The 14,444-nt window shown below is 35.9% G+C and overlaps 1 protein-coding gene across 2 annotated transcripts in view; it reads right to left on the minus strand.

Moving 5' to 3' along the window:
• Positions 1–14,444, minus strand: part of LOC128228033 (Bardet-Biedl syndrome 7 protein homolog) — a 47,906-nt gene that overhangs the window by 26,336 nt on the left and 7,126 nt on the right. The window contains exons 4-11 of one of the 2 annotated variants that reach the window (XM_052939066.1): positions 14,037–14,212; positions 13,353–13,539; positions 13,023–13,095; positions 7,088–7,154; positions 5,831–6,011; positions 5,405–5,489; positions 1,241–1,340; positions 438–630 (exon numbers count right to left, since the gene is read on the minus strand). In XM_052939066.1, coding sequence (XP_052795026.1) covers positions 438–630; positions 1,241–1,340; positions 5,405–5,489; positions 5,831–6,011; positions 7,088–7,154; positions 13,023–13,095; positions 13,353–13,539; positions 14,037–14,212 — 1,062 coding nt within the window. Of the gene's footprint in view, positions 1–437; positions 631–1,240; positions 1,341–3,188; positions 3,289–5,404; positions 5,490–5,830; positions 6,012–7,087; positions 7,155–13,022; positions 13,096–13,352; positions 13,540–14,036; positions 14,213–14,444 lie in introns of both variants that reach the window. The other variant, XM_052939067.1, reaches the window with a different exon arrangement.

Genomic DNA, 14,444 nt, shown 5'->3' on the forward strand with positions numbered 1-14,444 from the left:
GTAACAACGCTTCTGTTCAAATTATAATAAAATATGGAATATAAACAACTCTTCCTTTCAAATAACATTAAAATACAAAAATAGTAATAATACTACTTCTTTTCAGATTACATCAAAATATGGAATATTAAAAACACTTGTTTTTCAGATTACATTGAAAACTAGTAACACTTTATTTAGAAATTAGAATATATTAAAATATGGAAATATGGAGAGCAGAGATAATCGTTGTGCCTAGTGTAAAATCTGCTGAAGTGAGTTTATATGAGCTTTTGAAAGGTATATGACCATTTTAGTTATATGAAGAAAATTTTAATTATTAATTAATGAAATGACAAATAAACAAGACTACCAATCATTTTCTTAGTAGGAGTTAAAAGCATAACACATCATTCTAACTTTGTTCAGCCTATTATCAAATAAGAGGTCATTCAAACCTGCAGAAGGACATTATCAATCGGCATCTGCAACTCAAGACTAAGTGTGTAGCTTGCGTCCTCCCGATTGAGTACAAACTTGTCATTTATATTGAAAGTCGGTACTGCGGATATTGCAGTGTTACTCTGAGCCGTGTGTTGGTATTTCTCTCGTTCCTCCATAACCTTGTTTTGTAGTTGCTCTAGGTCTGTCCTGTTGGGGTTGGGGAAAATATATCGAGGGTTTATTATAAGTAGAGGTTGGGTTAGGATTGAAACAGCATCTAAGTAAGTTTGCTTATTTATGAAATTGTTATAGTAAATTAATGATAGTATTCAAGAATCAATAAAAGTTTAATCTTATAGCAAATATATTTATGGGAGTTCAGAAAAATAAGACTAAGAGCTCTAGTTACATTAATCTTTGTTTCAATGTTACATATTCACTGCAGAATTTACATTTAATTTAGTTTTAAGCCAGCACTGAATACTTGTTAGATTTACATGCATCAGATGGCAAATCCAGAACAAACATTGTTTATGACCTTAAAAAGGTTAAAAAATCTTCTATATATAACTTATTTTATACATATATATATAATCTTATTATCAAATACAATTCAAACAAAAGTATAAAGAAAAACATACATGGGTGCATGAAGAAGATATATCATTACTTAAATAGTGTTTACAATGTCATCAGAAATATTAGTAAATGCATGTACAATTGAACATGGACTTTTATTGCATAATGCAAACATGAAATCATGCATGCACTTATTGAGTCATGACAATATAACACATATATTTAAGCCGTGACCTACTTGAGCCCTGAGATTTTCTGAACGGCTACCGCAGATGTGATCACCTCGGTTGGTCCCATTGCCTTTGTAAGCTGCTCTGTCGTCAGCCCAAGTACCCAACCTGGCCCGAAAACATGACACATGGTCACTGTATGGCCCTAAACATGTAACGATATAGCCCCCAAACATGGCTCATGGTCACTGTACGACCCCAGAACATGGCTTAGTCATTAGTTGCTATGTTATGCCTCTAATTATGGACCAGAGTCAGCATTTATGGCATAGATAAGTAAGTCACAATAAATGACGTAGTTTCACAATATATATGACTCCAAACATGGCTCAAGGGCCATTATATATGGGCATAAAAAAATGGCCCCAAGCAGGGCAAACAGACACGCTATATATGACCCAAAAAATGGTGAAACAAGGCAGGTGGTGTGTAAGTTTATTTATACTCCCACTCGGGTTTTGCTTATTCCGGTAAGATTGTTAGTCATTTTAGTTTTTTGGAGCATAGTGCACAGACAAAGTGTAACCCTGGTTAGAGCTGTAACCCTGGTTCTTTAACATGCACTAGTGTATAACACTGTTGTACGGGACCCTCATTAAACATTCCTCCCAGAAGACAATTAGTATTATTTCAGTGTTGTGGTGGGATTTGAACCTTGACACCTGGGTTGACAGTCAAGTTTGTTACAACTAGACCACGGATCCATATATACCCCCAAAACAAGGAACAGAGGCACTTTCAATACCTCAATCATTGCTTATTGTCACCTTGACCTGAGTAAGGCAAAGTGATAACTTTGCTGTAAATCAACCGCTTTATAATACCCCCAACCCTTTGAAAAAGGAACTGTGTCACTGACAGTCAATCTGCAACCACCTGTATGATATGAACTTTATTACCCAAATCATGCAACAAGGGCACTATTCTCATGCAAATAAAAGTAAGAATACCAACACCAAGTATTTCAATCTTATTCTGGGAAAACAAAAATGCAAAGCTATACTTGGAGTTTGACAATCAAATTCTATGGATGCAAAGTCTGGGACTTCGAAAACATTGAACTGTTTGTGTGACTTCAATGTATTTTTTTTAAACTGACCTGACTACCTCCAAGTCCTCATTTACATTAATTAAATGTGCATGCTTATTTGGTAATACATGGGTTAATATATACATGTATGTATATACCTAGGGTAGGAATATATATCTAATAGTATCATAAGTGCAATGGTGATTGGCAGAAAAATGTATATGAAAGTTGAAAGGGAATAAAATTAGTGTGCAAAAAAGGCAGAAAATTGTGATCAGATTAAGTTCATGAAAATTAGTTTCAAAGTTCGAAAACTCTAATCCTTGGTGGAATAATATTTCCATAAAAAATGGAAGTATCTCAAGAAACCAATCACCACATCAATAAATAACATGACTAAAGCCTTTATACAAGATACATGGATGGCCCAATTTCATTCTTTGTAAGACCTGGCAACTGCTGTTTTGAAGTACAAAAATTTAGCATCAAACCATGATATGATAAATATGACTCATTCATTTGATAGAAGCATTAACTCTTAATATGACAGTCAACTAAGAGTCATGGGAAGATAAGCTCATTTTTTCTTTTCAAGGCCTCAAGAACCCCAATATCTGGAACAACCTTAAGTCCCTTGGACAGGATCAAGCTAAGCTTACTATCTTTGTTTTGGTATAAATTGTGTGAATTTATACTTTTAAAGACAATCATGATAAACTATGAATTGGTTCATAAAATCAAGTTTCAGCAAGTAACGAAAAATATGGTACTTAAACATGTTATGCTTAAGATATTTTGAGGCCCATACAAAATCAAGGGGACCAATGAGTCTTGAACACAATTTTAAAATCCTGTTGCCAAGTCTTTTTAAAAGGAAAAACTACCAAAGCCTTTGAGTAGGTTATTAGGGCCAGCATAGGGGCTACCTCATGGCAATGATCTTCTGTTTGCCGTTGGCTGTTAGAATGGTGGAGTCCGGACCAACTTGTTTCTGCTTACTCTCCGAGGTCAGACCAAATACCCAGCCTTTACAGAGTGGTAATAATGTTTTCAATGAAGTTCTTATATATGGGTGTCTATATATTTGTCTCTTAAATGGACCTGTTCACATTATAAATTTGAGTATTTAAGTGAAATATATTTTTTCTTTTCCAAAATGTTGTAAGGCAAATTGTTTGAAGTGTTAAATCCAAGTTATTGACAGCTTGCAATCTTACCTTTGAAATTGTTGTTTTTAAAAAATATTATTGACACAATTGGAATAAAAATAAAATGAGATATATATATACAGGGCTTCTAAAAACCGGCAATTTGCCGGTCTGGACCGAATTTGGCCAAGCCAGACCGATTTCAGTTTCAAAAAGTGTAAAAAAAATCGGTCCGAAATTTTCTCTTTTTTTTAATTTCGGTCCTAAACGACTAAGTCAGTAAAAATTGTAGAAATTGTGATACACAAACATTTTTGGGTCATTCACACATTCAAAATAACCCCCAATAAAAGTGTGCTAGTTACCATCGGACCGATGCTACCAGCTGCTTTTCCGCTACGCTGAACATTCGGTATCTGTTAATTAGCAGGTGCTTGCAATCAGTCCAATCACGTGTATTGGTAGGTCGCGGAAGACACAATTAAACAAATTATGTGTTAATTATGTGCTTGCAGCTATCCTGATTAAGTGTTAAAACCGGTCCATATTTTCACATGGCAATATGCTATGTCGTCGTCGATCATTACATGATATATCCGTTTGTTGATTAATACCAAACTGTTAAATTTTAATTGTAATAAAGAAGCAATGCTGGTTAAAAACGGTTTTAAAGATAAATGCAATTGACATTGTTAATCCGCGAAAGCATTAAAATTCCGAATTAATTAACTTAATGCACCAGTCAATTGTAACCACGCCCCCCCCCCAGGTCCGGCTAATAGCGGGGACTTTGACTTTTGGTCCAGCTAACCCCGGGTAAATATATGGTAAAATCCCCGCCAAATGACCCCACACCCCATGGACCCTAGGTAAGGCCCATTTCCCGCTATATTTTGCGCGAAGACAAAACCACCGCATTCACCCGGCACTGCGGGGCCACCTGAAAGGTAAAAACATAGCCCATTTCCCTGGCTATCCCCGGTATACCCCCGGACCTGGGGGGCCGTGGTTACAATTGACTAGTGCATAATCATATAGGATATCAACAGCGACATGCTTGATTAACTACAGAGTCTGATAGCTGAGTGCGCCGCTTACGTCATTTAATCCACAGTAATGAAAAATTTGTTGTTGATATCAAACTTATAGCTTGAAGCCCCGATTATAAATCTGGATATATATTATTATTCAAGATTATCAGTTGAATGTTGACCCACTGTAGAAGCATTAAGCAAATAAATCATAATACTGTTTCACTTGTTTGTCATCTGACAGCTTCCCGCAGGCCGCAGTTAATTACGATCGCAGTCGTTCTTGTTAGAAACGCTGCAGAACTCGATGAGAATCTCATTTGAATTAAGCTTGTTTCAATGACTATCTAAATCGGTTTTGATGGTTCAAGAACCCTCTTACGAATTGCCACATCGCGAAAAAATATTGACAGAATACACGTCGCGAAAATGTGTGACATTTCTATATAATCAGACTTTTTAACAGGCCTTTTTTTTAAGGGGGGGGGGGGGGGGGTGGATTTTTTTTTGGGGGGGGGGTGGGGGGTTGTTGCCGGGTTCGGACTGGGATCGGATTGGCGTTCCAAACTTTTAGAAGCCCTGTATATATATATTAGGGATGGCAATGAGTAGTAAAATTGGTACTCGAGTGATCGGACAATCTTCCGATCAAGCACTCGGGTACTCGATTACTCGGATAACTGCTGTCGAAGTTTGATAGGCCAAGAGAACGTGGTGAGTATCAAACCCAAGACCTCTTGCATTAGAAACCTATACATGTACATGATCATCTAGTACAACTATAACTGCATCCAAAGCAGACATGGAGAATTTGTTTCTGCCTGAACATCACCAGTTCAAACAATAAACAAGCAAAACAGGTTACTCATAAATCTTAACTCCTTTATACAAATTTAAAGGTGTATCCAACAAATGACAATTTTCGCAACATTTGTGTGTTTTTACAGCAGCAATTATCCCTACCTGCATACGTGGTGCAGACTATCTCGTCATATCCGGCACTACCCAGGATGCCTCCCTGTACAGATGTGACACTCTCTGAACAGGTCTAAAGTATAAACAATTCATAGGAATTATTCTATGATATTATCAAGGTATAAAATAGAAATTAACTTAAAGCTTATTTTTAAGCAATCAGACTGAATGTTCAGATAATTAAAGCAAGAGTTCTAGGCAACATTGAAAATAGAAGCACTAAGAGCCCTTTTCTGTTTTAATAATATATAATAAATTATGGTTAAATGAAAAAATATGTTTTTGACATGTCATAGTTTCGAATATGTTGAGCAGTTTTGACTTAATGGACTTTAATGAAAGTTTCAAGCATATAAATCTGATAAGGAATTGTTAAAAAACTATATTAATATACACAATAAAAGTAAACCATACATGTGTGTGTCTGTGTATTGGCTCATCTGAGTCATCATAGCTGTAAACTTCGACAAGACCATCGTCCCGACCTACGATGAGGTCAAGGACACCATCCGCAGTAATGTCATAGTTGTCAATACACAGAACCCCTCCATTGCGTTTCTCGTTGGGAAGTTCCCAGCGGTGAGAGGGGCAATCCCTGAATGTAAAGGAAAACATGTACCAATCAATATGAAACGCAACAAGTAGAAGTGGGTCTAGAGGAAATTATGACAACAGTAGGGAATATGACATAGTTTTCATGGACTAGAAATTGAATGGCGATGCTCAATGCGTGACATGTGTTAAATGTCCATGGTGATTAATGGGTAGCTTAGATTTTTATAAATAAAATGTTTGATGATGAAAATGAACTGATATTTAAACTAAAATTGTGTCCATAGAACACAGATACCTCCACTTGCCACATGTGACACCAGGAAAGGTTCACACCAGTTCAAATTTATTTCCAATCAAAATGAAAGTTTATAAAACATGTTAATAGAACTGTCAATACCACCAATTGCAAGGACCATAAATCTCTCCTAACTATGTGCAGCTGCAAACAACAACCCAGGTGCACAACTTATTTATCTTGATTGAGGGACCCACAGACGAACAAGGGTAAATCTATATGCCTCATCCTCCAATATCTGAGGGCATTAAAATGTTCAACAAGGTTGATTTTAGCTATTTGTGGTCCATTATAATCATCAAAAATACTAGTGCCGGATCTGTACACCAAAACAGCAATAAATATTTTAACATAAATTGATTTGGTCAGCTTCAAAACTATGTCCAATTAACCAAAATTTAAAATCAATATGAAAAAGTTACGTAAATTTATAACTTGAGCTTGATAAGATTCTAATGGTTCAAAATCTCTTATCACAGTGTGTGAAACTATCCATAGCCCAATTGCAAATGGCAATGAAAATGGGTAAAAATAATTTCCCACAGCCTGATTGGCTATAAAGTAATTTTGGAGGTTTTTCATATTGTTTTAATTGAGTATATTTTAGTATTTTTTAAGTATTTTCTCTAAATAATGCAATTCATTACTGGTAAATCAATGGGCGTTTCAATTATTGATAGTGTTGTTTATGCAAAACATTTTGCGGCAATGAAACTTTTGCGGTGACTATGAAAAATATAAAGCCCAGGCAAGTGAAGCACGATATGCTATGGCATTGCTAAGAATAATTTTGCCTACTCCTATCAGTCTCAATATCTCACCTTCCAATCTGGACTAATCCCACTCGTCCATCTGATGTCCCAAACAGCAGCTCAGTTCCATCCTCACCTGAAGTTTACATTGGAACTTTCCTTATGAATAGTTTGTGTGGCCTTACCAGACCCTCATTCTGGTAGGTACCCTTCATATTCTTACTTCTTATTTCTTTAATAGAAAAAAATGCAACGGCTTTAAAGAAAGAAATTGGGTCAATGGTGAGTCGGTTGGTTTAGGCAAAAAAAAACCCAACTATTTATTTACTGGAAATTTATGCTTGTGCAGCATATAAGGCCATACCAATATATGAATATATAATTATTTAATGTCAGGTTTCTATTTCAAAATCCACCTACCCAACAAAGTGCCATAGAAACAACAAATATTGTTATTTTTGAACAAATTTTTATACAAAATGAATTTTGAGGTTTTTTTTCAATTTTTCTTTGCTTTTAGATTTTGGATTTTTTTATTTATTCTGAAGGCTATAAACTTACCCATCCGATGACATTATACATAAGATCAATTGGTCGTGGCCCAATCACATAGGACGAACTTACTGACCTCAGTATAAATATGTACATGTTCATTTGAAACATTCATGCAAGGTGCAAACACACAATTTTAAGATTTCAGTTAAAAATTAAAAAAACAGTTTCACCCATATAAATACGTTTTTTTCCTATGAAAAAACACAATTTTTTCTGTAGTTAAATCACATATATTGAAAACCTTTAACACCAATGCTCATCTGTTGTTTTTCAGTCTAAAAGGGGGCATAACTCATCAGTTTGTAATTGTGTGTACTATCTTTGGCAACATGTCTACCAAGATTCATTTGAATATCTTCAAACAAGTCTAAGGTAAATGATTTTGCAATGATGTGAAGGATAGGACAATACGTGGACTCTTTTCTTCGAATTACAGATAAGCTTTACCCATTTCATTTGGAAAAATATGCCCTGAATTGAGCATATTCGCCGAAATTCAGGATGAGTCAACCAGATAAAAATATTCAGTTTTACAAAACGAAAATTGTCTTAGAGATTTCAATAAAATATTTCTTGCGCAATTGACATCTCGATGAGTTTTGTATTCACACTTCACACACTGAAATGTCTTGTTACCACCGAGTCCCTTATTGTTTTTTCCGCAGTGTCCGCAATATTTGGAAGTATTTTCCTCATTCTGAAGGACATAAATTCTGTTGGTATCAGTGGCTCTTATTTTAATTCTCTTGCGAAAGTAAGAATGTCGCCAAACCAGAAGGTCATTTTTAGCTTTTTTTTATGATTCCTTTCCCTTTCTCTTTTTGGCAACACACTGAGTCACGTTCAAGTAAGGCAATGCGATATATTGGTAATTTTGAATGAGATGGGAGCTCAATTTTAAGTAGGGATGGCAACGAGTAGTAAAATTAATACTCGAGTACTCGGACGATCGTTCGATCGAGTACTCGGGTACTCGATTACTCGGAAAAATTGAATATGTGTTCGTGAAGACAAGATTGTGTATACATGTATCGTTAATGGCGTATATTGTGCGTTGGTCATTTTCACCTTTAAAGTAAACTTTCATTACGTATTTTAACAAAAAATGAAATTCAAAGAACGGAAATTAATAGCATACATAAAAAAGTGACCGAAATTCAGTATGAAGTTCAGTTTGTTAGTTGTTTACTCTACAGATTATCTTTTTCAAATGATAGTTTTTCGTACTGTGTAATTGTTGTTTACCTCATTAATATTCATAATTCTTGATTTAAAATATCAACCAATCAATTGTGATAATCATTGCAAAAATAATTAAAATACGCCCATCAATTCTCGTAACGGTCGATACTCTTTCGCTCGTTAGCGTCCATTGTTTGTTGAAAGGTCTCTAATTGGTATTTGGTTGTCCGGTTAGCGCAGTGGTTAGCGCACTAACTTCTCACCAAGGCGACCCGGGTACGATTCCCGGCCTGGGCGCATGTGAGTTTGGTTAGTGGTCACCAAGCCGGACAAGTGGGTTTTCTCCGGTTACTCCGGTTTCCCCCACAACACAAGGCCACACTCTCGCGCAACATCGTGCCAACGAGAGTGACTCAGTACAAGCTATCATAGCTTTCTTCACAATCGTTGTAAAATATATAATGTTTAAACTAATTGGTATACAATAGAATTGTGTAGATGAAAGTACCGCTATCAAAACTTCGCTAATTGATATCAGTGCTAATTTGAAATAGGGGTCCTTTGTTGACAGTTTGCAACTATCACAACAACTGTCAACTAATTGATTGAGGTCAATTGTATACACAGCGAGTATTAGAGGGACCGTACATTGTCCTTTTGGCAACTAACCAGATCTGATATTTTGTCTGTAAATCGTGTATTTGGTGATTTTTATAGATTTTTTTTTCGAGTACTCGAGTAGTGGTTTGGTACTCGAGTACTCGGACGTTCGATCGAGTACTCGAATACTCGTTGCCATCCCTAATTTTAAGTGAATATCGTCAATAAATGTTTTTTTGGCGTGCTGAAGTTGGGCAATCTGATTGTGTCTTTCCCACTGTGGCTTTATTGTGTTTGCTGACCAGAGATCTTACATTCTTGATTTTATCATTGATCTTGTGAATGTCATATCGTTTGTCTTCTTGTTAGCCTACTTGGAAAACTGAAAGGTTTGTTAGGTCATATACAGTGGCAAATGTTCTTCCTCCTGGATCAACACTGCATATGGCTTCGGTGTCTTTCAGTGGACGCTGTGTATATTTAGGATCACATGGAATTTGCAAAACAAATTTTCCATTCCCTCTCTTTGTGATCTTTACGGCATGTTTACTATTGGTGGTAGCTTATGTACAGGTTTTGATATTTTGATAAAGCGCTCTCGTTTTCGGTCTTTCTGTGCATTTGGTAGATTTCTTGTGAATGCATAATCCATGAACGTAAGACAACTCCGTAAAATTTTAGCATTTTGTGTATCCTTAACTTCTAACGGTCTAACTTTTTTTAACTTGAAAGCTTCCTTCATGAGAATATAGCTTGTCTTTTAATTTGACATTTCCACGTCTTTGGTTGCTGCGCGTTGTCTTATGCATCCCAGAATACTGTATACATGAGTTATAATGCCTTTATTATACTCATTTTGCTTGCAAAGTACCAGTCATCAGAGGGCATTCTCATTTCAATAGGAACCTTTTCTGGCTTATACATTGCGACATACTTCTGCAACTTACGGTGTAAATGTTTAAAGTTTCTTTCTCTGACAAGAAAATTGCAATAGTTGTAAGCATGATTGCTCACTTTAAACATATGGTTAAGTGTAGATTTTTGTTGTTTTTTCAGCTTTATACCAACCATATAAGTACCGATAGTCAAAAACTTGGCTGCTGATTCTGTTCTCTCGTGTTTGTGAGATTCATTAATTCCTGGGAATGTGGTCTTTTCAACAAAGTCCATATTATTACTTTGTAAATCTGTTCTTCTAATACTCTGCCACCAATGCCACATAGTTTTATGATTGGTAACATTAGCGGCAACCAAAAGGGTGAATGTATCATCTCGTTTTCCTTTCATTGTTACTGGTGTTATCTTTTTGCGTTATCTTATAATTATACTTTTTTGTTTTCCATATGCTCAAACTTTTATAATACTCCAAAAAGTGTTTCCCTAATGAAAAGGGTTCAAATACCTTCTGCCTTTGCATGTCACCAGATCAAATAAATGTGTGTAAACAATACCTGAAAAAAACTTTTTCTCTGAAACAATATTGGCAAAACATGCTCGTCAATCATTAAAACAAAAAAACGTTTTCAATACCATTATATTTATAAACTAGAAGCACCACAATGCGACGAAACCAGGTTTTTGTTATGGGCAATCAGAAATTATAGCCAATTAATTTGTTGTATGAGCAAGTTCAATCTGCAGCTTCATATAAGCTATATTCACACTAAGATTCATCACTATCCATCAATTCTAACTAAGTTGTTGGGCAGAAAAACATTTTTCTATTTTTAGGAACAGTGACCTTGACCCCACCTCCCAAGCTAGCTCTTCACATAAGCTACCTTCGCTCTAAGTTTCATCAATATCTATCAATGCTAACTAAAGTTATTGGGCAGAAACCATTTTTCTATTTTTAGTAGCAGTGACCTTGACCCCACCCCCCTCAAAAGAAATTCCAAGCTTGCTCTTCACATAAGCTACTACAGTGGAAACTCACTAAACCGGATCTCCACAAAACCGGAATCCTCGGGATACCGGACTTTTTTCAGAGTCCCGGTTTTCCCCTTCTATTTTCAATGTAAAAAAATCCCTACAAAACCGGAACCCCGGAATTCCGGATACCGGACAAAAAAATCGAGAAATTTGTTAGTTGTCAACGTAATTTTACCTCACAAAACCGGACGTTTATTTGTTCAAACATGTCAAAATAATTTTGTGTATTAGGAATTCGCGAATCACGTGTCAGTTTGTTTTGACAGTCGGTGCGTCGTTAAATATAACTCCTGTGATGTTGTGTTAACTCGATAATCGATATAATGATGATTGCGCTGTGGACTGACTGTCGTGTGATAATCAAACTTGTGAAAAGAAAATTGATTGAAACATTAATTTGTTTGTTGCAGAAAATAAAGAACTAGAAACGGTTATTTAGTGATCATTTTGGAGGGTTGTTTTATCTAAAGACTTCTATGATTGAATCAAATTAGAGCGGTGCGTTAATTAAACTATCAAACATACTAAACAAGCATTAAATTACAAGAGTTGTTTTATTTCAAGACTTGGAAAAAAGATGATTATAAAAACGCAGAAATTTTAAATTATGCTTATCACTTTTGCAAGTGCTTTAATCATGTCTCAACCTCCGCCTAAACGTCGGAGAATTGAACTGTCCCTAGAGGACAAAAGCCTTTAAAGGTTAACTCAGTTAATATTTTGTGTAAATTTATTCCGTACATCAAATCCTCACTAAACCGGAATCCTCACTAAACCGGAAATTTTGCCCAGTCCGGACCTTGTCCGGTTTAGTGAGTTTCCACTGTAGTACCTATACACAAAATTTCGTCAATATCTATCAATCCAAACTAAAGTTATTGGGCAGAAACCATTTTTCTATTTTAAGTAACAGTGACCTTGACCTTAGCCCCTCCCCCCTCAATAGTAATCCCAAGCTAGCTCTTCACATAAGCTACCTACACACCAACTTTCGTCAATATCTATCAATCCTAACTAAAGTTATTGAACAGAAACCAATGTTTGACGCCCGCCCGCCCGCCTGACCGCCCGCCCGCCCGTTCGCCCGCCCAACGACAACCTCATTCTAATAACCCGGTTTTGTTTGGAAACCTGTTTAAAAATGCACTACAGAGAAAGCCAATAAGTATTGCCTCAAAGGCGTCTTTTGAAAGTTATTTTAAACTCTTCAAAGAGTTTGTTTGTGACCTGATTGTTCAAACAAGAAAAATGGAAGGCTACGATGTAATTGGCTTGTTAATATAATTCAATGCAAAATTGTACTTGTATGGATTTTGCGGGATAATGACACCGCCTCTTCAGTAGTAAGTTCCACATGAAACGTACAAGAATACACCAGATTGCTGGTTGAATTTTTTTCTTTGATAAGTGTTCAAAGTTCATTGACATGTCGTAGATGTAGCTCTTGTTTCAAATTTCACTTGGTGGTTATGGGCGGAACAAAAACCATGATCTCATGATTCAATACTTTGCATTGCTTTATATGTGTATGTTCATATTGTCTCTGGCATTGACATGTGTAGCAAGTTTAATATGCACAATTTTTTAATCGTTGCCAAGTTTAAAGTTAATTTGCACAACAATTACACCAACAATAACAAAAATGCTAAGACAATATCTGGACATTTTCACATTGAAAAAATGACCTTAAACAGTACATTTCTGTTTTATACAGCATTCCATTTTTTTAACCCACCAGCATCATTTCCATACAGTGACAGAGTGACAGGGGGACCTGGGACCTCAACCTCGTATAACAACTCGGAATCCTGAAATTGGACAAAATGTAAAACCTGTCAACAAAATAGACTTTTGGATGAACAATTGACAATCCTTGCTATATGAAATGATTAAAATACTTGGTTGCTGCTCAATCAACCTTTATCATAATTTATATTCAGATAACAAATAAATACCAGCTAACCCTGAGAACATGTAGGACCCTATTTTTGCATGCTATAACAGGGATGAGGGTGGACACTTGCTGACTGGTAAGACATATGGTGTCATTAAACTAGTAGTTTACCTGGAGAACACGAAGAACCCTATCTTGGCATGCCAGAACAGGTGTTAGTGGGGACACTAGCAGACTGGGCAAACAGATGACATCATTCACTTGGTCTCCACTCAAGAAGAAGTTTGTATCCTTACAGTCATGGTAGTGGTTGTACATAAACTTCCCGCAACAGAATAGGTCTGCTCCCTCCACATAACTGCAACAGAAAAATAGCTTTACAGTGTATCACAAATTTATTTTGTTTATAGTAGCCCATTGAGTAGCTACAAGATTTACGGGCTTGCCACAACTTACATCTTCAGATCCAGGACTACCAATCTTTAATTTAGCACAAGCCCAGGCAATGAAAAAAGTAGACAAAATTTCAATAGCCTGAAAACTGAGCATCAGTAATATGTGAGCATGTCTGCTCAATATCTATAATTCTGTACATGTGTATGGGCTTGTTACGATGATGAAAACTGTAAAGTAAGTATTCAGGCTCCAAATTACTTATACTGACAAAACAAATTTGTATTGCTGTGGTTAAAAAAGACAAATGAGAATGTTAAGATACATCAGTGGCATTCCTCTTTTTAAATGGAATCTGTCATGGAACATGAATCATAACATTCCTAAGCCATTGAGTAAAACAAAATTATTTAAACACTGAAAATGGTGTTTAATTAAACTGAAAAATCAAATGTAACTAACATGGACTCAATTCCCTCTGACATGTTTGAGTCAAACGTGAGAAAGTTTTTCCCTTTCTTGGTATATCCCTTCACCTCTGGTCCAGAAGCTGTGAAGATCCTCTCCCTGACCCCATCCACTGGCCCTCCTAGCTCCAAACGGCTTATCTTCAGTCCAGGGTTGGTCTTGAATACTTGCTGAAATCAAGCATATTATTCTTTTTATAAAGCTGTGATAGAAGGTGAGGTTGAGTAAACTGTAATGCAAGAACATATTAATTTACAAAGCCTTAAGTGCCTCAAGCCTGGAAATGGATTAAAAAGCAGGAGAAATGCGTGAAATAATAAAGAAGAACTGTTGATTTCAGTGCAATATCATATTTCATAACACTCATGGTCATAAAACAAAATCTTTGGTCACATACGAAAT

This window comes from Mya arenaria, chromosome 3, assembly GCF_026914265.1.
Source record: "Mya arenaria isolate MELC-2E11 chromosome 3, ASM2691426v1".
Taxonomy (NCBI): domain Eukaryota; kingdom Metazoa; phylum Mollusca; class Bivalvia; order Myida; family Myidae; genus Mya; species Mya arenaria.